This window comes from Euprymna scolopes, chromosome 12, assembly GCF_053919585.1.
Source record: "Euprymna scolopes isolate OS-2025 chromosome 12, ASM5391958v1, whole genome shotgun sequence".
Taxonomy (NCBI): domain Eukaryota; kingdom Metazoa; phylum Mollusca; class Cephalopoda; order Sepiida; family Sepiolidae; genus Euprymna; species Euprymna scolopes.
The window spans coordinates 153491352-153516537 of record NC_136493.1 but is presented as its reverse complement, the minus strand read 5'-3'; the positions used below and the strand labels follow the sequence as shown (position 1 = coordinate 153516537).

The following is a 25186-nucleotide window of genomic DNA, read 5'->3' as shown; positions in this document are numbered from 1 at the left end:
GATGGAGCTTCGTCGATGGTGTGATAGTGATAGATGCACCAGCCCAGATGTGGTAATTTGTAATGTTGTTCCTGTATGTTGGTCATGTTAAGATTGCAATCAAATATTATTGCATTACTAAAAGCCATGTTTTTTCATTTTTTGCAGATGTGGTGAAAACGGATGCGGAAAATCCTTCATCGCGAGTCATCATTTAAAAACGCATACTCGGACGCACACAGGTGAGTAGTCCATGTTACGTTTCTTTTTTTGGCATCAGTTAATTCTGTCTCTCGTTTTTGTGTGGCTATTTTGTCTACAATACAAGGACCCATCACATCGTGGATAAATTAAAATTCAGTTGTAAATGTTATACTTTTCTGTCCAAATGCAGATGATAAAATACAATTGTGAATTACTTGGGACTTCTACCCTGTCATGGCTAATGAAACAAGGGCATGCTATCTTTGTGGTTTAAATAAAAGGTTCCATTCAAAATTCTGTGCAAATTTCAGAGTTTGACAGAAAGATTCCCAAGTTCAACAAGATACACATGAAAAAGGTCGGAGGTTACATCGACCAAAACGTTGTGAAAATAAGACTCAAACTGAGAACAGTAGTCTGAATAATTCACATAATCCGAAGTAGAAATCAGCTGATGATCCTTTTCACTCTGGAGTCAGTTTAAAAAAAACATGAGTCTGAATCTTGCAAAGATTGCAAGCTCTGACTCCTTGTCTCTGACATAAAATTTTACCTGACTCAATAAAATGAGATAATAATGAAATCATTTGGTGCAGTGTCCAGGTGAACTAGAACCCATCAAAAGTGCATGCTCATGGAAGAGGAGTAGGGGGGGAGGCACATCGGGTATAGTTTTTTCGAATTTCGGGAAATGTGAGTTTTAAAGAATGCAGTCTCTCAACAACCAATACAGGCAGCTTGTTCCATGGTTGAGTGATTCTCAGTGCCAAAAAGTTTTTTTTCTGAATTTATAGACAATAATTTAAGTTTCTCTAATTCAGTAAGCGTTTTGACAAGACTTTCAAAGGTGCATAATAAAGTCGCACTACAAAACAATACCAAATACTGGCGAGCTTTCTACTTTAATAGCTTCATTCCTCGAACAGCTTGATTTTGAATTGCCTTCTCTACTTTGTTTTTCCATTCGTACCAACAAACAGAAATTTAAATGTAATGTGAACAAACATCTTGCTAAACAATGCAGAATTCTCGTGATTTTTTACACATTATTCAGACTGTATTTAACTTATGCACCGAATTGCTGACCATTGAGCGAGGGGGACACATTCCCAAGAAATGTATCCTCCTCAGTGGTCAACTATTGCTGCGCCATGTCCATGGTTGATTGCAGGAAAGGTTAAAAAACAAACTTTGACAAAACAGGATAACAGTTATTATATATTATTTTTTATTGGAATCCTTTAAGATGAGTAATTTGCATCTTTTTTATGCGTGGACCATTTTTACAAAATTCAGACAAATATGATTAAATGCAAATCGTCAAAATATCTTTTTATCTTAATATTTAATCAATGTATTTGAAGAGAAAAAAATCTCAAGCCATCAAAATATAAATTAGCAGCTACATCCAGGAATATATCAGAACCACGGTTGCTTGGGCTCATTTGTATTCTTAGTTTTTAAGGAAGGAGATTGTAGTTCGCTTGAAGCATTGTGTGTAGTGTGAAAGGAGTTATGTTTGAGGGCTATATTAAAGTGGTGCGTAGGAAAAAAAAAAGCTACAATAATTCTCAACAATACTTAATGTTCATCACAACTCGTATCCTGGAAATTGATTTGACAGCCAGTCTGTGGGACTGACTTCCGGAAATAAAAAAAAATCTAATATATAAAAGACAATGTGTGTGTGTGTGTGTTTGTATGCCTCGCAAAAACTTTTGACAGAGGTGACGGATTTTCACAAGATCGGTATCGTTTTGAAGCTCGACCCTTCAGACGACAAATATCGAAAAATTGGCTAAAAACATTAATTCCTTCATCCTCAACTGGGCAGTTTGTACAAGGAAGGGTCAGTTTTTTTATGTCGAAATTTTTGCAAGTCATCATATCGGTTGGATTGCTTAATTTCAACGTTCTGAACTTCCGGTCGGGCGATGGAGACATTGACAAAGATGTCACGTTTTTTTGTTTTTTTTCTCCTTCGTGTTATGAGTTCGAGCCTGCCTGCCTACTACCACTTTTTTTTTCTCTCCACCCAAACTGCCTACTACCAATTTATTTTTTTTTAAATCCCTACCCTGGGGTTCCTTACTTGACCCCAGCAACATTGGGGAACCCCTCTACTATACCACTCTTTTACAAAAACCTTTTAATCCCCCCCATTCTTCACCTTGACACACCCGGGCAACGCTAGTAAATAAATAAAACATACAAAGGAAAGCCTTGCTGAACAGTTGTACGTGTTTGTTTCTATTTTCTCCCCTGAAGAAGAGATATTTCTCTCAAACATTAGGGACATGAACATCTTATACCATCTTGTACGACATATTATGTCGACAAATAAACATAATATAATTGAAATTTATTGAAAATTCCTTCTAATATTGTCATTCTTTTATACGCGAACTCGTGTCCACCGGGTTTCCTACAAACCACATTGATATAGACTTCAAACAACTTTTTAAAAAAATTTTTTAATTTCAATAATTTTCAAGTTTTGGTGCTAGTGCATTGTACGAACCAGAAGTCGTTAATAGTGCATATTACGAACCGTTTTTCTCCTAAACGTCTGCTCAGAATATGCCGAGTACTGCCAGAATATGCTGAGTGGCATTAAAAACTTCAAATTATTGCTTTTTTTAATAGTATTTTCAAATTAAATTCAATTTTTATATTTTTGTTTATTAAATTTCTAGGTGAAAGTACAGAATAGTTACAAAACACCCTCCCCTCCTTCTGTTAAGAATGGCTTTCTAAATAACATTATTTCAGCATAGTAACATAGGTGCATAAGTACCTGCCATTGTTTGTCCAACCATCCAAGTTTTTATAAATAAAATTGAATAAAATCTTTGCATTATTGGATTCCTTATAAAATTTTAGATGAGAAAAATTGTTTGATCTTGGTATAGGTCTTTATTTTCAATTTCATCACTCAACAAACATATAACGATAGCACAATTATAGAATATATTATTATCTTCTCCTTTATTATCCTTTCCCTCCACTTCTCATCCGCTGTCAATTCTTTCCTCTTGCTCTCCCTTCATTTTCTGTTCTCTCGTCAGGCTCCCCTTCTTCTCTGCTGTTTGTTCTCTCCTCCTACTCCCCCTTCACTGTCCATTCTCTCCACCTGCTCCACTAACTTTCACTGTCTGTTCTTTCCTCTTTCTCCCTCTGTTTGCTGTCCCTTCTCTCCTTCTGCTGAATCCCACCTTCTCTGTCTATACTCTCTTCTGCGCCCCCTTCACTCTCTCTACTTCACCCTCACTATCAGTTCTCTCCTACTGCCCTCCTTCTCCTTTATTGACCTTTTCCTCTTCCTGTTTCCTCTCTACTTCGCCGACTCTTTCCTCTTTCTCCTTCCAACTGACCTTTTCTTCTTTCTTCCCTCTTCTTCGCTTACATCCTCCTCTTATTTTCCATTCTGTTCCCTCTTTTTCTTCTCTTTCTCTGTACCTCTTTTCGCCATCTTTTCCCGTATCATTCACTGAATTGTTCTCTCTCATTATTTTTATCCTTTGTCCTCTCTCTCATCATTTTTATACCAGTAAATAGAAAAGGAATCTTATTTTCTTAATATAAACACTTTTTTGTGTTTGTACAGATTAACGATGTTTTAAACCAATGCATTTCAGGTTAAAACATTATTATATACTTGCGTTTCATGTTGAAATTAGTATAAATTCCAAAACTTATGAAAAATGATCACAAGTAAAAATCAAATTTATCAAATTGATGAGTTTTATTGTATGTTTTAATGTGGAAGAGTTATGCGATCAATTCCGTAGGACATACTCATTTATCTCCCTTAATTTTAAAGCAATCCACGATTTTTAAACTCCAAATGTCAGATCATAATTGTAGATGATTTTTTTTTGTTAAAAATACTTTTAGCACATCATCTACTGGATAATTTTTTGGAATTTTTGGAATTTATACTAATTTCTCTGGCATGTAAATATGTAATCATGTTTTCACATGAAATGCATTACTTTAAAACATCACTAATCTGCACAAGCACCTTTTTTTTTTTTGATGTGTTATTTTTCACTTTTCATGCTAACAAAAGAAAAAATCAACAGAATTCTCAAGAAAATCAAAACAAAAACGTTTGCTTTTTTGTAACATGGACAATTTGCACTCTGTTTTTTTTTTTTTTATAAGTTTACAATGAATGAAGGTCAGTCAGTCCAATTGGCCATTTCTCATTCATCTTCTTTGTTCAAACTGACCAACGTTTATTGTTTTCTTCCTGTCGATCAACAGCAGCCAACAACAAATCACTTTGTTCTTTTTTTTAAATCCATCCTCAACTAGGTACTTGATTAACATTATTAAGCTGTAGCACACCCCACCAACACCACCACACCACCTCATACACACACATACGCCACTGCATGCTCAATTGCTTGAATGGAGTGTCCTATGTTTAATTCAAATGATTCATGCTAACTAAAAGCTGACGATAGGAAAGAGGGGGGGTAATATCTTGCGATGTAGACCATTATCATCATCATCAGCAGGAATTGTCTTTCATCTTTGACAATAACCATCAATTTAAGCAATGATCACAATCAACAACTTATACAACTAAAGTGTTAAAGCATTTTCATCTTCAAGTCGCATGTTAACAAATAGAGCTGAATGTGAACTTTTGGCAGCCTCGTACCTTTTACTTCTCTCTTTAGTTTTCATATTTTGTAAGAAACATTTCTGACAAAGGAGAAATAATTGTTTTCTAGGTCAGAATCTATCCATACAACATTTTTCATTGGCTAGTTGTGAAGGATGAAATTTCATGGGAATATGAAATTTATAAGTGGTATCCAGTCACATGTATACTCTCAAATTGTAACTAAATCTAAATGCAGATTCCATGAACAAAGCTTCTTTCCTCGCCTGTATAACTCTGTTCTGCTGGCATGCTTTACAACTAACTACAACATGATCGTCTTCAAGTCTAACGTAAACAAGTTTTTGATGCCTTTCTCTCTTAAATAATCACATTATACCCAACTTCCACCCCCATCGATCACGAAGCTGTTGTCTCCGTGAGCACGTCACACTCATAAACACTTTTTAATCCCCCCCTTCTTCACCTTGACACACCCGGGCAACGCTAGTAAATAAATAAAACATACAAAGGAAAGCCTTGCCGAACAGTTGTACGTGTTTGTTTCTATTTTCTCCCCTGAAGAAGAGATATTTCTCTAAAAAATTAGGGACATGAACATCTTATACGATCTTGTACGACACATTATGTCAGCAAATAAACATAACTGGTTGATAAATAGTGACTCGCTTGTAAAAAAGAAAAAAACAAAGATATTGTGATGCCGGCAGAAAGAAAGGAACACCACAGATGAAAATGTGATACAAAAAAAAACTTGTGTTTTGAAGAAAAGGAAGACAAAAGAAACCTGTGATTGGTTGTTTTTCAGCCAATCTCAGGTCGCCTAGCAAACGACTCCATAATAATTTCAATACCTGTTAACCTTTAAGTGTGTCCATGCTAAGATTTGAAACTTGACTGTCAAGTTACTTCTAACTGTTACCAACAGTATCTGGTATCTAACCCCTGCCTTTACAAACTCCTGATTAATAGCAAAGGGGATTTATAGCATTATGTATTTTCTTTGTTTACATATTTTTTGTGCTACTTGGTAACCTAAAAGAACTGAGTATTGATTTTATGCTAAGTAGGAAGTCTAGCTATGCTGATATATCGTAGACAACAAAACACATGTCTGTGGATAACTATATTTTATAAATATTAGTAATAGAATTATTCCAATATTTTTTCCAATTCCAATACAATTACCAATTCTGTTTTAAATTCCTGATTCTGATATAATTACTGATTTAATTCAGATTCCATTTAAATTTTTACATATAAAACATATATCTAAGGAAATGGCAGAAACACTAGAGGATGACCTCCAACCTGTAGTGAATTGGGGACAAAAATGGATGGTCACATTCAATGCTGCCAATACTAAACTTGTTTCTTTCAATAATTACAAGAAACCTTCCCTACCACCAATAGCAATGGCCAAGAACACATTACCCGAAAGCATTTCCTTTAAACTCCTCAGCCTAACCTTCACAGGGAACATGAACTGAAATAGATACATTGAGAGCATTGTCACAGTTGCTGCAAAGAAGGCAGGCTCTCTCTACCGTGTTAAAAAAACTACTTATGCCTGAAAGTATCCTGTACCTCTCTCAGGCCACCATTCGCCCATGTATGGAGTACTGTTGTCACATTTGGCCTGGTGCATCTGCTAATAGTCTCTCACTCCTGGACAGGGTTCAAAAGAGAGTCACTAACCTGATAAATCCTGAACTGTCATCTATGCTTCAGCCTCTGTCCCATCGACGAAATGTTGCATCCCTCTGCCTGTTCTACAAGTACTTTAACAGTAAATGCTCTGACGAACTACCAGTACTTTTACCCCCTCGATGTAAATACCCCCGACAAACCCGACAAGCAGCCAATCCCACCCCTTCACAGTAGAAATCCCTCTTAAGAAAGCCTTCTACTTTAATAGTTTCTTCCCCAGAACTGCTAGACTTTGGAACTCCCTTCCGGGATTCTGCTTTCCCAACTGTACTGACATGCAGAAGTTCAAGTGTAATGTGAACAGACATCTTGCTACTCATCTCTCTTCATAATATCCTTGCAACTTATGTCCCCGATAGTAGCCCCCTACTCCAAAGTGGTACTGTGCCTTGTTTGGGGTGAAAATTGAATTAAAAAAAAAATAATAATTAAAAAAAAAAAAGCTTGTTTCATCTTGCTTTTAATTTTTGAATTACCATAAAAGCTAATTGAATATATATGTATATTTTTGCAAAAATAGACTGGTTATTGAGGTTGGGGTATATTTTAGCTTGTTTTATTGTTAGTTTAAAATCAATAAATATTTATCATTTTTTCATTGGTGCCAGCAGGGAAAATTCTGTTAAAAAAAAACAAACAAAATAATCGTTTTTGGCAACGAAAATAGGCAAACAAATTTTCTGATTCCAATACCATTTTTCATACAGTTATAGGGGCATCACACTGGTTAATGGAACAATGATTCTCACCTAGCATTTAGATTAATGATTTCCATAAGAATAATTGAATACGTTTAAGTATCAGTATCGTAAATTAAATAAAAATATTAATAGGTAGCAACATTTATGAATACTATACATCTTTCCCACTACTAGCGGGAGAACATCAGATATAAATCACTGAGATCCTGGTTTCAAATCTTGCTACGTTTATTCACACTGAGCCGTAGATGATAAGATATGTCTGTGAATAATTATATTTTTTGTATTAGTATATCATGTAAAACATAATATAATTATAATCAGCCGACGGAAAAACCTAAAACAACAAATGAATAAAAATTTCAATTTACTATACAATAAATGTTTTCTATCATGGATGTTTGCTTGTTTTCTAGCATTTTAAAAATTTGATCATATTCTGATGGTTTACATAAGCTGCCGGAATATGCAACATCCACGAAAAAAAAGGGTCATTCCCTGCATAAATACCCAAAATAATTATAACCTTGAGATAATTTCATAGATTTATGATTTACTAGTAGACATACCTGGAATTGATCGATATTAAACATAACATTAAATTCCTTTTTAAAAAAAAATGAAGTAAAAAAAAAAATAAACACAGAAAGAAACTGAGACGTGTGCATACAAGTATTATCTTTTTTCTAAACAGTTCACTTCTTGTAAGTAAAAAAACAAAAAAGAAAAAAATACTCTAGCTGAAGTCAAAACCAAAACCTGAAGACAATGATTCAAGTACGATAACCATCAGGTCAGCATGTCATGATCTTTAAAAAGTGTTTTCAAACCTACTTATTTTTAACATAAGAAAGCTGTCATGTGAACGATTTGTGCATGCACAGTTGTGAAACAGTTGACAAGCAGATAAAAATTTGATGGCCCCCTCCCCCGTAGCAATTTTTGAATTTTGACCCCTTAGCGACTCTTTTATCCAAATGAAAACTAGTTAAAACGTTTTCCATATGTCTGAATACCCTATATACCAAATTTCAAGTCTGTAGATCAAAACTTTAAGTATAGAGGTTGAGAAGTGTCCTCATACACATACATTCTCACTTTTATATATATACTAGAAGATGTAGCCAGCGCTGCCCAGTATTAAAGATAACGTTAAATTCCTTTTAAAAAAATGAGACTTGTGCATGCAAGTATTATGTTTTTTTCTAAACAGTTAACTTCTTGTAAGTTAAAAAAAAAGAAAAAAAAATACTTGAGCTGAGGTCAAAACTAAAACCTGAAGACAGTGATTCAACCATTAGGCCAGCTTAACATGATCTTTTTTTCAATTTTTTTTTTTTGTTTTATAAATGTAGGTGAGAAACCATTTGCATGTCAGCAGGATGGATGTCAACGTGCTTTTACCACCCAGTACAGTCTGAAAACGCACAAAAACCGTCACGACAAATGGTTAAATTCCAGGGACAGTCCAGAAAAAACGGTAAGTTTTTATCAAACAACATTAATATCTTTGCATGTGTTAAATGAAGAAGTAGTCAAACACCTCAGCAAAAATAGCCTCCTCAGTGGCACGCAATATGGTTTCCGTTCTGCTAGATCTACAGCAGATGTGCTTACGGTTATATCTCATAGGATTAGCGAATCTCTTGATGAAAGCTTCATTTCTAGGGCTCTTGACATTTCAAAAGATAAGTAGTGTCTCCTTTGTAAAAAAAAAAAAAAAAGAAATTGAAATTTTTTGTAAATATATAAAGGTCAATGTTTGTGTTGTGTTGTCCCATAAGGGCCTGAAAAAAAAACCCAACTCAGTAATTTTAGTGAAAGCAAAAAATATTGAAGAGAAAAGCAAATGTAACAAGTGAAGAGTATGCGGATACATCAGTCCGACTGGAACAAGTGCAAAATTCAAGCATGACCACCGAGCAACATGTTTTCAATATTCTTTATAATAAGTAGAATAGTTGATTGGTCATCATCGTCTATATATGAATTGTATATATATGATTATCATCATCATCTATATATAAATTGTATATACATGATTATCATCATCATCTATATATGAATTGTATATATATGATTATCATCATCATCTGTATATGAATTGTATATATATGATTATCATCATCATCTATATATGAATTGTATATATATGATTATCATCATCATCTGTATATGAATTGTATATATATGATTATCATTATCATCTATATATGAATTGTATATATATGATTATCATCATCATCTGTATATGAATTGTATATACATGATTATCATCATCATCTATATATGAATTGTATATATATGATTATCATCATCATCTATATATGAATTGTATATATATGATTATCATCATCATCTGTATATGAATTGTATATATATGATTATCATCATCATCTGTATATGAATTGTATATATATGATTATCATCTGTATATGAATGGTATATATGGTTATCATCATCATCATCTATATATGAATTGTATATATATGATTATCATCATCATCTATATATGAATTGTATATACATGATTATCATCATCATCTATATATGAATTGTATATATATGATCATCATCATCTATATATGAATTGTATATATATGATTATCATCATCATCTGTATATGAATTGTATATATATGATCATAATCATCTACAGTGATGATCATATTTATTGGCACGGTAAAATAAAAGTTAAATTTTGTCTAATAAATTCTAAAAAAGGGATTAAATTAAAGAAAATAACAAAGTATATTATGTATTTTTAACTGGCCTTTCCGATGCAGCAATGATTATCATCATCATCATCATCTATATATGAATTGTATATATATGATTATCATCATCATCTATATATGAATTGTATATATATGATTATCATCATCATCATCTATATATGAATTGTATATATATGATTATCATCATCATCTATATATGAATTGTATATATATGATTATCATCATCATCTATATATGAATTGTATATATATGATTATCATCATCATCTATATATGAATTGTATATATATGATTATCATCATCATCTATATATGAATTGTATATATATGATTATCATCATCATCATGTATATATGAATTGTATATATATGATTATCACCATCATCATCATCTGTATATAAATTGTATATATATGATCATCATCATCATCATCATCTATATATAAATTGTACATATATTATTATCATCATCTATATATGAATTGTATATATATGATTATCATCATCATCATCTATATATGAATTGTATATATATGATTATCATCATCTATATATGAATTGTATATATATTATTATCATCATCATCTATATATGAATTGTATATATATGATCATCATCATCATCATCTATATATGAATTGTATATATATGATTATCATCATCATCATTATCTATATATAAATTGTATATATATGATTATCATCATCATCATCATCATCTATATATAAATTGTACATATATTATTATCATCATCATCTATATATGAATTGTATATATATGATTATCATCATCATCTATATATGAATTGTATATATATGATTATCATCATCATCATCTATATATGAATTGTATATATATGATTATCATCATCATCTATATTATATCTATATTATTTCCTCAAACAACTAGACTTTGGAATTCCCTTTCTACTACCTGCTTCCCTGACTGTACTGATATGTAGAAGTTTAAATGTAATGTAAACCAACATCTTGTTAATCTTTCTTAGGCATGGTCCCAAATAGTAGTTCTTTATGTCCAAGTGGCGATATTCCTTGTTAGGGGTGAATGTGAGTAAAAAAAAAAAAAATAAATAAGTACAGGTCTATGCATAAAAAAAAAAAAAAAAAGTACAGGTCTATACATAAAAAAAAAAAAAAAAAGTACAGGTCTATGCATAAAAAAAATAAGTACAGGTCTATGCATAAAAAAAAGTACAGGTCTATGCATAAAAATAAATAAGTACAGGTCTATGCAAAAAAAAAAAAAAGTACAGGTCTATGCAAAAAAAAAAAAAAGTACAGGTCTATGCATAAAAAAAAAAAAAAATAAATAAGTACAGGTCTATGCATAAAAAAAAAAAGTACAGGTCTATGCATAAAAAAAAAAAGTACAGGTCTATGCAAAAAAAAAAAGTACAGGTCTATGCATAAAAAAAAAATAAATAAGTACAGGTCTATGCAAAAAAAAAAAAAAGTACAGGTCTATGCAAAAAAAAAAAAAGTACAGGTCTATGCATAAAAAAAAAAAAATAAATAAGTACAGGTCTATGCATAAAAAAAAAAGTACAGGTCTATGCATAAAAAAAAAAAGTACAGGTCTATGCAAAAAAAAAAAGTACAGGTCTATGCATAAAAAAAAAATAAATAAGTACAGGTCTATGCAAAAAAAAAAAAGTACAGGTCTATGCATAAAAAAAAAAAGTACAGGTCTATGCAAAAAAAAAAAAGTACAGGTCTATGCATAAAAAAAAAATAAATAAGTACAGGTCTATGCATAAAAAAAAAAAGTACAGGTCTATGCATAAAAAAAAAAGTACAGGTCTATGCAAAAAAAAAAAGTACAGGTCTATGCATAAAAAAAAAAAGTACAGGTCTATGCAAAAAAAAAAAGTACAGGTCTATGCAAAAAAAAAAAGTACAGGTCTATGCATAAAAAAAAAAAGTACAGGTCTATGCAAAAAAAAAAAAAAAAAAAAGGTCAGAGATTATATCAACGAAAACGTGAAAATAACACTAGTCCAAAAAATGGAAATGAAAAAAAATATTTTTGATGTCTTTTTTATTTCTGTGTTTCTTTTTTCCAGGGTGATTCTCTGACTGATTTCCCATCAGATTTCTGTGATAATTCAAATGAGAGCATGACCTGCTGCTCCCAATCCCATACGTGTGTCTTAGGAAATGTTGGTCCTTCAGCCACTGATTCCAGTGTACGACTTGAACCCACCTCAACCATATTGCCTACTGAAACAAAAATGGTAAAAAATAAAACCCTTTCTTTTCCGCCCTCTCTATTCTCCTTTGTCTCTCTCATCCTTACATCTAATCTCTCTTACTTCCACTCTCCCTCTCTCTCCTTCCACTATCTCCTCCTTTTTCTCTCTTTCTCCCTCTCACTGCTTCTCTTATTCGCTCTCTCCCTCTCTATCTTTCTCCTTACCCTCCCCACTCCCTCCTATAAGATAAACATTCATATTATCTACAGAAACACGAATGATAAAATGTGATAAAATATATACCTTTTCTCTTTCTCTCTTTTCCTCTCTCTCTATCCTTCTCTCTTCTTTTATCTCTTCCCTTCTCTTCTTAAGCCTTATCCCTCACTCTCTCCCTTCTCCTTGTTTTCTTGAATTGAAAGCCATGTTAAATTTCAAGAGTTTCCAATGGGTAGCTGTTCTGTATAAGTCCTGGGGATGAAGAATTTTCAGTGGGTAGCAGTTCTGTATAGGTCCTAGACTTTATAATTTTTCAGGCAAAGAGCAAAAGATCCTTCTCATGTTGAAGCGAAAAAATTATCTGCTTAAATGCTAAAAGATTCAATATTTTTATGGCACAATTCTGATTTCTGATTGGTTGCTAGCAGAACATGTGTCAATTTGATTTGTTAGTTTCTATCGCCAGTGTTTATAATACAATACAAGCTTTTTATTATATCGAAAAGTCTTTGTTTAAAGAATCCTTATATACTTCTTTGATCACCTTATATATATATTATTTTTTTTTTATTTCTCATTTTCAGCTTGGGTCTAAAAGTGGCACCGAGGAGGAGACAGCCAACTTGACTGCTGAACAAATTCTAAATTCCTTGTGTATCCAGCAGCCGACAGTGCTCGATACAAATCAAACAAGTGGCATTTCTGATAACGCAACAACAATCAACTTGGCTGGTAATAAAAACCGCACATTTACACTTTTTAAATATTGTCTTACAAATGTTATTTTCTATATATTGTAATGTGGCCGTTAGACTTTACTTTAGTAATTTATAAAAATAAAACTTTACTTCAGTAATTCATAAAAATAAAACTTTGCATTAGTAATTCATAAAAAACTATGCGTTAGTAATTCATAAAATAAAACTTTAGTAATTCATAAAATAAAACTTTAGTAATTCATAAAATAAAACTTTAGTAATTCATAAAATAAAACTTTAGTAATTCATAAAATAAAACTTTAGTAATTCATAAAATAAAACTTTAGTAATTCATAAAATAAAACTTTAGTAATTCATAAAATAAAACTTTAGTAATTCATAAAATAAAACTTTAGTAATTCATAAAATAAAACTTTAGTAATTCATAAAATAAAACTTTAGTAATTCATAAAATAAAACTTTAGTAATTCATAAAATAAAACTTTAGTAATTCATAAAATAAAACTTTAGTAATTCATAAAATAAAACTTTAGTAATTCATAAAATAAAACTTTAGTAATTCATAAAATAAAACTTTAGTAATTCATAAAATAAAACTTAAGTAATTCATAAAAATAAAACTTAAGTAATTCATAAAAATAAAACTTTAGTAATTCATCAAATAAAACTTTAGTATCTCATAAAAATAAAACTTTACTTCAGTAATACATAAAAATAAAACTTGTCATTAGTAATTCATAAAAAAGCTATGCGTTAGTAATTCATAAAAAAAACAAAACTTTACATTAGTAATTCAAAAAATAAAACTTTAGTATCTCATAAAATAAGACTTTACTTCAGTACTACATAAAAATAAAACTTTATCTTAGTAATTCATTAAAAAAAAACTATGCGTTAGTAATTCATAAAATAAACTTTAGTAATTCATAAAATAAACTTTAGTAATTAATAAAATAAAACTTTAGTAATTCATAAAATAAAATTTTAGTAATTCATGAAAATAAAACTTTAGTAATTCATAAAAATAAAACTTTACTTCAGTAATTCATAAAATAAAACTTTGCATTAGTAAGTCATAAAACAACTATGCATTAGTAATTCATAATATAAAACTTTAGTAATTTATATAATAAAACTTCATTCAAAATTAGTAGTAATTAATAAAATAAAACTTTAGTGATTCATAAAAATAAAACGTTAGTAATTCATAAAAATTACACTTTACTTCAGTAGTGTTATTTTCTATATATTGTAATGTGGCCGTTAGACTTTACTTTAGTAATTTATAAAAATAAAACTTAACTTCAGTAATTCATAAAAAAACTATGCGTTAGTAATTCATAAAAATAAAACTTTACTTCAGTAATTCATATAATGAAACTTTGCGTTAGTAATTCATAAAATAAAACTTTAGTAATTCATAAAATAAAACTTTAGTAATTCATAAAATAAAACTTTAGTAATTCATAAAATAAAACTTTAGTAATTCATAAAAATAAAACTTTAGTAATTCATAAAAATAAAATTTTTGTAATTCATAAAAATAAAACTTTACGACTGTAATTCATAAAATAAAACTTTGCATTAGTAATTCATAAAAAACCTATACGTTAGGAAGTCATAAAAATAAAACTTTACTTAATTCAAAATTAGTAGTAATTAATATAATAAAACTTTAGTAATTCATAAAAATAAAACTTTACTTCAGTAATTCATAAAATAAAAATTGGTATATGTAATTCATAAGAAACTATGCATTAGTAATTCATAAAAATAAAACTTTACTTCAGTAATTCATATAATGAAACTTTGCATTAGTAATTCATAAAATAAAACTTTAGTAATTCATAAAATAAACTTTAGTAATTCATAAAAATAAAACTTTACTTCAGTAAATACATGAAAATAAAACTTTGCATTAAGTAATTCATTAAAAAGATATGCGTTAGTAATTCATAAAAATAAAACTTTACTTCAGTAATTCATAAAATAAAAATTTGCATTAGTAATTCTTAAAAAAAACAAATAAATCACATAAAAATAAAACTTTACTTCAGTAATACATAAAAATAACACTTTGCATTTTACTAATGCAAAGTTTTATTTTCATAAAAAAACCCTATGCGTTAGTAATTCATAAAATAAAATTTTAGTAATTCATAAAAATATAATTTTACTTCAGTAATTCATTACATAAAACTTTGCATTAGTAATTCATAGAAAAAAACTATGCATTAGTGATTCATAAAAAGTTTTAACTTTGCGTTAGTAATTTATAATATAAAACTTTACTTCATTCAACTTTAGTAGTAATTAATAAACTAAAACTTTAGTAATTCATAAAAATTAAACGTAATTCATAAAAATAAAACTTGGCATTAGTAATTCATAAAAAAACTATACGTTATTAATTCATAAAAATAAAAGTTTACTCCAGTAATTCATATAATTAAACTTTGTGTTAGTAATTAATAAAATAAAATTTTAGTAATTCATAAAAATAAAACTCATAAAAAACTATGCGTTAGTATTTCATAAAAATAAAACTTCAGTATCTCATAAAAATAAGACTTTACTTCAGTAATACATAAAAATAAAACTTCACGTTAGTAATTCATAAAATAAAATTTTAGTAATTCATAAAATAAAACTTTACTTCAGTAATTCATAAAATAAAACTTTGCGTTAGTAATTCATAATATAAAACTTTAGTAATTTATGAAATAAAACTTTACTTCATTCAAAATTAGTAGTGATTAATAAAATAAAACTTTAGTAATTAATAAAATTAAACGTTAGTAATTCATAAAAATAAAACTTGGCATTAGTAAGTCATAAAAAACAATGCATTATTAATTCATAAAAATAAAACTTTACTTCAGTAATTCATATAATTAAACTTTGCGTTAGTAATTCATAAAATATAACTTTAGTAATTCATCAAATATACCTTTGCATTTGTAATTCATAACATAACATAGTTTGTATGCGTTATTATTATTCATTAATTAAAACTTTAGTAATTATTATTATTCATTAATTACAACTTTAGTAATTCATAAAAATAAAACTTTAGTAATTAAAAAAAATAAAACTTCAGTAATTCATAAAATAAAACTTTGCATTAGTAAGTAATAAAAAACTTTGCGTTAGTAATTCCTTATGCAAAACTTTAATAATTTATATAATAAAGCTTTAATACATTCAAAATTAGTAGTAATTAATAAAATAAAACTTTAGTAATTCATAAAAATAAAACGTTAGTAATTCATAAAAAGTAAACTTTACTTCAGTAGTTCATAAAAATAAAACTTTACTTCAGTAATTATTATAATGAAACTTTGCATTAGTAATTCATAAAATAAACTTTAGTAATTCATAAAATAAAACTACTTCAGAAATTCATAAAATAAGTTTGCATTAGTAATTCGTAAAATAAAACTTTAGTAATTCATAAAAATAAAACTTTAGTAATTCATAAAAATAAAACTTTATTAATTAGTAATTCATAAAGATAAACCTTTACTTCTCTAGTTCATAAAAATAAAACTTTACTTCAGTAATTCATAGAATAAAACTTCAGTAATTCATAGAATAAAACTTCAGTAATTCATAAAATAAAACTTTAGTAATTCATAAAATAAAATTTTAGTAATTCATAAAAATATAACTTTAGTAATTCATAAAAATAGAAGTAAAGTTTACTTCAGTAATTCATAAAAATAAAACTTTGCATTAGTAATTCATAAAAAAAAACTATGAATTAGTGATTCATAAAATAAAACTTTGTCTTAGTACTTCATAAAAAAAACTTTGCGTTAGTAATTCCTTATATAAAACTTTTGTAATTTATAAAGTAAAACTTTACTTCATTAAAAATTAGTAGTAATTAATAAAATAAAATTTTAGTGATTCATAAAAATATAACGTTAGTAATTCATAAAGATTACCCTTCAGTAGTTCATAAAAATAAAACTTTACTTCAGTAATTCATTGAATAAAACTTTAGTAATTCATGAAATAAAACTTTGCATTAGTTATTCATAAAAAACTATGCATTAGTAATTCATAAAATAAAACTTTGCATTAGTAATTGATAAAATAAAACTTTAGTAATTCATAAAAATAAAACTTTAGTAATTCATAAAAATAATATTTGGCATTAGTAATTCATAAAAATAATATTTGGCATTAGTAATTCATAAAAATAAAACTTTAGTAATTCATAAAAATAAAACTTTAGTAATTCATAAAAATAAAACTTTAGTAATTCATAAAAATAAAACTTTAGTAATTCATAAAAATAAAACTTTATTAATTAGTAATTCATAAAGATAAACCTTTACTTCTCTAGTTCATAAAAATAAAACTTTACTTCAGTAATTCATAGAATAAAACTTCAGTAATTCATAGAATAAAACTTCAGTAATTCATAAAATAAAACTTTAGTAATTCATAAAATAAAACTTTAGTAATTCATAAAATAAAATTTTAGTAATTCATAAAAATATAACTTTAGTAATTCATAAAAATAGAAGTAAAGTTTACTTCAGTAATTCATAAAAATAAAACTTTGCATTAGTAATTCATAAAAAAAAACTATGAATTAGTGATTCATAAAATAAAACTTTGTATTAGTACTTCATAAAAAAAACTTTGCGTTAGTAATTCCTTATATAAAACTTTTGTAATTTATAAAGTAAAACTTTACTTCATTAAAAATTAGTAGTAATTAATAAAATAAAATTTTAGTGATTCATAAAAATATAACGTTAGTAATTCATAAAGATAAACCTTCAGTAGTTCATAAAAATAAAACTTTACTTCAGTAATTCATTGAATAAAACTTTAGTAATTCATGAAATAAAACTTTGCATTAGTTATTCATAAAAAACTATGCATTAGTAATTCATAAAATAAAACTTTGCATTAGTAATTGATAAAATAAAACTTTAGTAATTCATAAAAATAAAACTTTAGTAATTCATAAAAATAATATTTGGCATTAGTAATTCATAAAAATAAAACTTTAGTAATTCATAAAAATAAAACTTTAGTAATTCATAAAAATAAAACTTTAGTAATTCATAAAAATAAAACTTTGCATTAGTAATTCATAAAAATAAAACTTTGCATTAGTAATTCATAAAAATAAAACTTTGCATTAGTAATTCATAAAAATAAAACTTTGCATTAGTAATTCATAAAAATAAAACTTTGCATTAGTAATTCATAAAAATAAAACTTTGCATTAGTAATTCATAAAAATAAAACTTTGCATTAGTAATTCATAAAAATAAAACTTTGCATTAGTAATTCATAAAAATAAAACTTTAGTATCTCATAAAAATAAAACTTTGCATTAGTAATTCATAAAAATAAAACTTTAGTATCTCATAAAAATAAAACTTTGAATTAGTAATCCATAAAAAAAACTATTTTTTAGTAATTCATAAAATAAAACTTTGCGTTAGTAATTCATAAAATAAAACTTTGCGTTAGTAATTCATAAAATAAAACTTTGCGTTAGTAATTCATAAAATAAAACTTTGCATTAGTAATTCATAAAATAAAACTTTGCGTTAGTAATTCATAAAATAAAACTTTGCGTTAGTAATTCATAAATAAAAACTTTGCGTTAGTAATTCATAAAATAAAACTTTGCATTAGTAATTCATAAAATAAAACTTTGCATTAGTAATTCATAAAATAAAACTTTGCATTAGTAATTCATAATATAAAACTTTAGTAATTCATAAAATAAAACTTTGCATTAGTAATTCATAAAATAAAACTTTGCATTAGTAATTCATAAAATAAAACTTTGCATTAGTAATTCATAAAATAAAACTTTGCATTAGTAATTCATAAAATAAAACTTTGCATTAGTAATTCATAAAATAAAACTTTGCGTTAGTAATTCATAAAATAAAACTTTGCATTAGTAATTCATAAAATAAAACTTTGCATTAGTAATTCATAAAATAAAACTTTGCGTTAGTAATTCATAAAATAAAACTTTGCGTTAGTAATTCATAAAATAAAACTTTGCATTAGTAATTCATAAAATAAAACTTTGCATTAGTAATTCATAATATAAAACTTTAGTAATTCATAAAATAAAACTTTGCGTTAGTAATTCATAAAATAAAACTTTGCATTAGTAATTCATAAAATAAAACTTTGCATTAGTAATTCATAAAATAAAACTTTGCATTAGTAATTCATAAAATAAAACTTTGCATTAGTAATTCATAAAATAAAACTTTGCATTAGTAATTCATAATATAAAACTTTAGTAATTCATAAAATAAAACTTTGCGTTAGTAATTCATAAAATAAAACTTTGCATTAGTAATTCATAAAATAAAACTTTGCGTTAGTAATTCATAAAATAAAACTTTGCGTTAGTAATTCATAAAATAAAACTTTGCATTAGTAATTCATAAAATAAAACTTTGCATTAGTAATTCATAAAATAAAACTTTGCATTAGTAATTCATAAAATAAAACTTTGCATTAGTAATTCATAAAATAAAACTTTGCATTAGTAATTCATAATATAAAACTTTAGTAATTCATAAAATAAAACTTTACTTCATTCAAAATTAGTAATTAATAATTAATAAAATAAAACTTTAGCAATTCTTAAAAATAAAACGTTAGTAATTCTTAAAAATAAAACTTTACTTCAGTAGTTCATGAAAATAAAACTTTACTTCAGTAATACATAAAAATAATATTTGGCATTAGTAATTCATAAAAAAACTTTGCGTTAGTTATTCATAAAAATAAAACCTTCCTTTAGTAATTCATAAAATAAAACTTTGCATTAATAATTCATAAACTTTACTTCAGTAATTCATAAAAATAAAACTTTGCATTTGTAATTCATAAAAAAAACTATGCGTTAGTAATTCATAAAAAAACTATGCGTTAGTAATTCATAAAAAAACTATGCGTTAGTAATTCATAAAAAACTATGCGTTAGTAATTCATAAAAAAACCTATGCGTTAGTAATTCATAAAAAAACTATGCGTTAGTAATTGATAAAATAAAACTTTAGTAATTGATAAAATAAAACTTTAGTAATTGATAAAATAAAACTTTAGTAATTGATAAAATAAAACTTTAGTAATTGATAAAATAAAACTTTAGTAATTGATAAAATTAAACTTTAGTAATTGATAAAATTAAACTTTAGTAATTGATAAAATTAAACTTTAGTAATTGATAAAATAAAACTTTACTTCAGTAATTCATAAAAATAAAACTTTGCATTTGTAATTCATAAAAAAGCTATGCGTTAGTAATTCATAAAATTAAACTTCAGTAATTCATAAAAATAAAACTTTACATCAGTTATTCCTAAAATAAAACTTTGAATTAGTAATTCATAAAATAAAACTTTAGTAATTCATAAAAATAAACATTACGTTTAATACCTATGATATTTATGTTTGTAACAAGAATTCTGTAATCTTGTAACAAAAACGCTTTGGCTTCAATCTCTGATGGTTGCTTGTTTGATTACCTTAAAATTCTGAGTCTGTCTAAAACAAAAACTGAATAAAGACTGGAAACTTATGGAAATTTATTTCCATAAATGTCAATTTCCTGGCACTGCCTCCCATCTATTTATTCCGGGTATACTACAAGAATTCATTAAATTTTTTTTAATCAATTGAATAAAAAAGAGTTCTATAATGTTATGTGGACTTGGATTTAGGAACAACCATGTCCTGTGACACGAGGCAGTCAAAGTAAACCATTGTTTTTTTGTTCAAATTCCGATCTACAACGTTTCTCCAGGTTTTTAGACATGATCCCAAATAGTAGTCCTTTGCATTCCAAGTGACAATATACCTTGTTTGAGGTGAAAAGTGTAAAAAAAAAAAAAATTGATCTAAAACTATCTTTATGACTCGCATTACACATACATTGTATCATTCTCATATAATTCCTCTGCATGCAACACATGTCCTCAACCCCTACTGATTAGGTTTCATTTTCGTATGTCATCACACTGTATACGCATGCTTGATGGACTTTTCACTTGGTTTACAGCATTAATGCTCTGTTAGTTAGTCTATTGAATTAGCAAAATTATAACTCTAATCCCGTAAGGTTCTCTTTGACAACACCACAACTGCAATGACCAGTGACAAATCTCCAATGTTCTCCCACAGCTGTCAAAAATTCAACTATCTTTCTTCCTCAGTTTGTCCTTAAAGTAGATATTATCCTCATACGCAAATGTCATCTATAAAAAGTCCAAGTACAAACACAATTTTTTTTTCACTCAAATCAAATTTGCAAAACAGTCAACACATTAAAACTTCTAACATTTTATTCATATAAAGTAGTTCTTCTTCTCATATGCAATAAAAAAAAATCTAAATACAGTTCAAAGTTGGTAACCTTCATTTTCTTCTCCAATGTTACAGAGGTAATATTTAATTCTCATTTATATTTGAAACCACAGAAATGTTTTTCTAGCAAATTACAAAAATTTGTAAATAATCAAAAAGCAACAAAAGCAAATGACTTTGTTTTTTATTTTTTTTTTCAGGTCTTGGTGTCCAGGAAATTGTTCAGCTTCCAAATGCTGGTGATGTGCCTGACCTACAACCATTGCCTCTGCATCCATACATAATCTCTGCGGCTGTTTCCAGTCCGTGTGTGCCTTTATTTGGTGATACGAGTGATAGTTCACATATTCTGAAATCACCTTCCTCATCTTCTTCTTCTTCGGCTGACAAGATGGGCGCCCACCTCTCGCATATCGCATCAGCACCTTTGCAAGCAGTCTCTGTTTCCATGGAAACCTCTCTTGACCAACAGAGTCTCCCTGCCTCCTCTGCGTCACCAATGGTTGTCTCTTCTACTGTACCTCCAGCGGCTGCTGCCAATTGTGCATCCTCATCAACCCTGTCAGCTCCGCAGACAAAGAACACCTGTCCCCAAAACCAAAATCTTCTTTTGTCTGATTCTATTAAAAGAGAATCAGAGGTGGTTGCAACGCTTCTACCATCATCAAGGGTGGTTCCATCTGCAACAGTGACAGACAGCTCAATCTTGCCCACACTCTCTCTGACTGACTGTACTGTAGGACTGGTCCGAGGCCTTGAATCAGAACTGACCACTGCTACGGTCTTGCCTGTAATAATGGCACCATCTTTGCTTGCAGAGTCGAGCCAGAATGCAAATGGGGTTAGCAAAGTTTCTGAGGGTGTTCCCCAAAGATGCTGTCCTGGTGGTAATGATGGTAGTGGTAGTGCCAAGTGTCAGCTTCCAACCTCTGCTGATGGCTACTGCTGCCAACCATTAAACAGTGTGATAAATAGAGCAGTGCATCCAAATTCAGAGGTGAAAACTGCAACACATGACCTTGCAAGTTTGGGGTTTGCATCCCAACCAGTCGAGGTTGTTCCAACGTTCTTGCTGCCAACGACAACTCTACAAACTAATAACCAACAAGCGACAAATTTGAATGTAGACCTTTCCAATAAACTGTTAAGCGGTAACTTAAACACAATCTGTTGCATCCAGCCATTTAGTAGCGTCGGGACATCGTGCTCGGAAGCAAGTCGTGGGACATTCATACATTGCATCCCAATCAGCCAAAAACCCATCTCAACAGATGCAAGTGCCACGCGGGTATCCATCCCTCTAATAACGTCAGTACAACAACATTAGCACATAGAAGGATCTTTTTTTTAGGGTTTAGATATTGTAAATGGACAATAAATTTGTATGGGGGTTTAAAAAAATTTGGTGGGTGCTTCTATACAAATCACACTGCCAGGAAAAAAATTGTTTTTTTTAAAATAGGTCAATTCTTCAGGAGGTTCTAATAGTTGTAAATGCGTAAAAGTTTTTTTTTCTGTTTGATGTTTTATTTTTAATTTTTAAAATTTTAATTTATTACATGATGCAATGGATGTCACTTTAAATTTTGGGTGTTCTGTGTGAACTGAATTTTATTGCTCTGTATTTAAACGTCAACTGTGATAAACATTTTGTTTCTGTATAGTTTTAATATGCCCAGAACCACAAGAAATAATTTAATATGGAATCATTTTTTTTTTTTTTTTTTTTTTTTTTTTTTTTTTTTTTTTGATTCAATATTTCATTTCAGTTATGAAACTTTATTAAGAATAGCATTGAATAGATTTCGATGAGGTACCTAAAAATGTTGGAAGTCACAGTGACAGGCAACCTGAATAGGTGGGGGTGGGTAAAGTAAAGGTTTGTATTAGAGTGGGAGGGAAGTGATGTTGGGAGGTGGGGATGAGTAATTATATAGATAAAAGAGGGTGCATATAGGTGGGTAGGGGAATAATGAAAGAAGAAATGGTTTGGTGGGTGATAATGGTGTAGCTATATATATATATATATATATATATATATATATATATATATATATATATATATGATTTTGCTATAATCCAAAGTCCAAGATTTTATTCATTTTACAAATCATTTTTTTTTTTTCGAAACAAAAACTTACATTTATAGATTTTATTCAAAGGTTAAAACTGCTATTTGTATGTCATATAGAATATTTTCTCCATGGACTCATCAGAAAAAAAACAAAAAATTTTCAAAGAGAAAAATGCATAGCAATGTAACAGATAAAAATCGCAGAAACAAAAAAAACTTCTCACATCAAATCTTAATGATCTATTTTTTTAGTTACTTTATTTTTTTTATATTTTTTAATTTTTTTATTAAATTTTTATATTTCTAGAAATTTTATTTTTATTGATATTCATTTTTATTTCTTTACATTTTTTTCATTTATACAAATACTTATTTACATTTACTATTTAAGATATCATTATTAAATTATTATTACTAAATCATTATTAAATTATTATTACTAAATCATTAATAAAGTACAATTTTAGCATATTAAATAATTAACACTATCTTACCAGACAGAAAAAATTAAACAAACCGAATAAGTTGTCAAAAAACAAATATATAACAAATAAATGTTACCAAAGGCAAGATAAGTTACTCTTCTACCTACCTAGATAAGTTTTTTTGTGTTTTAACTTATTTGAAAGCATTTATTTAATTTGAAACACAAGTGTAGTTGAGTGTTACGTTCACACTATTTTGTTTAATTTTCTATTTTTAAGCGATTATTGCGACTCCAAAGTGACTATTGCATAGTTGCCATTTTTCTTGTTTTAACTTAATACTCGACACTGCTTGTTTTTTAAACTAAATAAACACTTTAAAATAAGTTAAAACATTAAAAACTTATCAATCTAGATAAAAAAGGAATTTATCTTACCTTTAGTAACATTTATTTGTTATATTTGTTTTTATTTTTTAAACACTTTTTACTTTTGATGCTTAAATTAAAACATACTCAATTTGACTATTAAAAAATAACAATTATATATTTCTAATGATTTCTTTTAATGAATTTTGAAAAATAATTTTGTTGTGACCATTTTTTTTTTCTGGTGGAGTGATTATGAAGCAGCACTTTTTCATTTTCTGTTTTTACAGAAAAGAAAAAATCTTTGAAAATGTTAGATTTAATTTAGTTGGTTTAGTTTATGTAACTTTTTCAATTGAGAAATTTGAGATATTTTATTGAAAATAGAAAATGCAAAGTTGTCTTTCCGTTGTCTAAAATTTTCAAATGACTGAATATTTCACAAAAATCCAACAATATATATATATATATATATATATATATATATATATATATATATATATATATATATATATATATATATATACACACACACACAATGTATTTGTTTTTGTTTTGTTATTTTTTTGTTTGTTTGTTTTTTTTCTTTTACCACTTTTTTGTTGTGTTTGCGATACTGGGAAAAAAAACTTTTTTAAAAGCTGTTGAGATTTTATATATAAAAAAAAAAAAAGAAAAACTTGTCAGTGTTTAAAACTCCAAACCTTGCATACAGAGATATTGCTAGTGGGCATACGCTGCGATTTATATATTGTTATACATATCTCTGAATGTATAGTTGATATCTTAAAAATAATTATGCACATTGACTAATTATATATATTTATAGATAT

General features: G+C 27.7%; 1 protein-coding gene across 1 annotated transcript in view; it reads left to right on the top strand.

Annotated features, from left to right (window-relative positions):
- LOC145291564 (uncharacterized) overlaps positions 1-22955 on the top strand; it is a 130912-nt gene extending 107957 nt beyond the window's left edge. Inside the window, exons 6-10 of the mRNA XM_080137630.1 lie at positions 148-221; positions 8586-8710; positions 12047-12217; positions 12979-13126; positions 21687-22955. Coding sequence (XP_079993756.1) covers positions 148-221; positions 8586-8710; positions 12047-12217; positions 12979-13126; positions 21687-22813 — 1645 coding nt within the window. The 3' untranslated portion in view covers positions 22814-22955. The remainder of the gene's footprint in view (positions 1-147; positions 222-8585; positions 8711-12046; positions 12218-12978; positions 13127-21686) is intronic.
- Positions 22956-25186: the final 2231 nt, after the last annotated feature.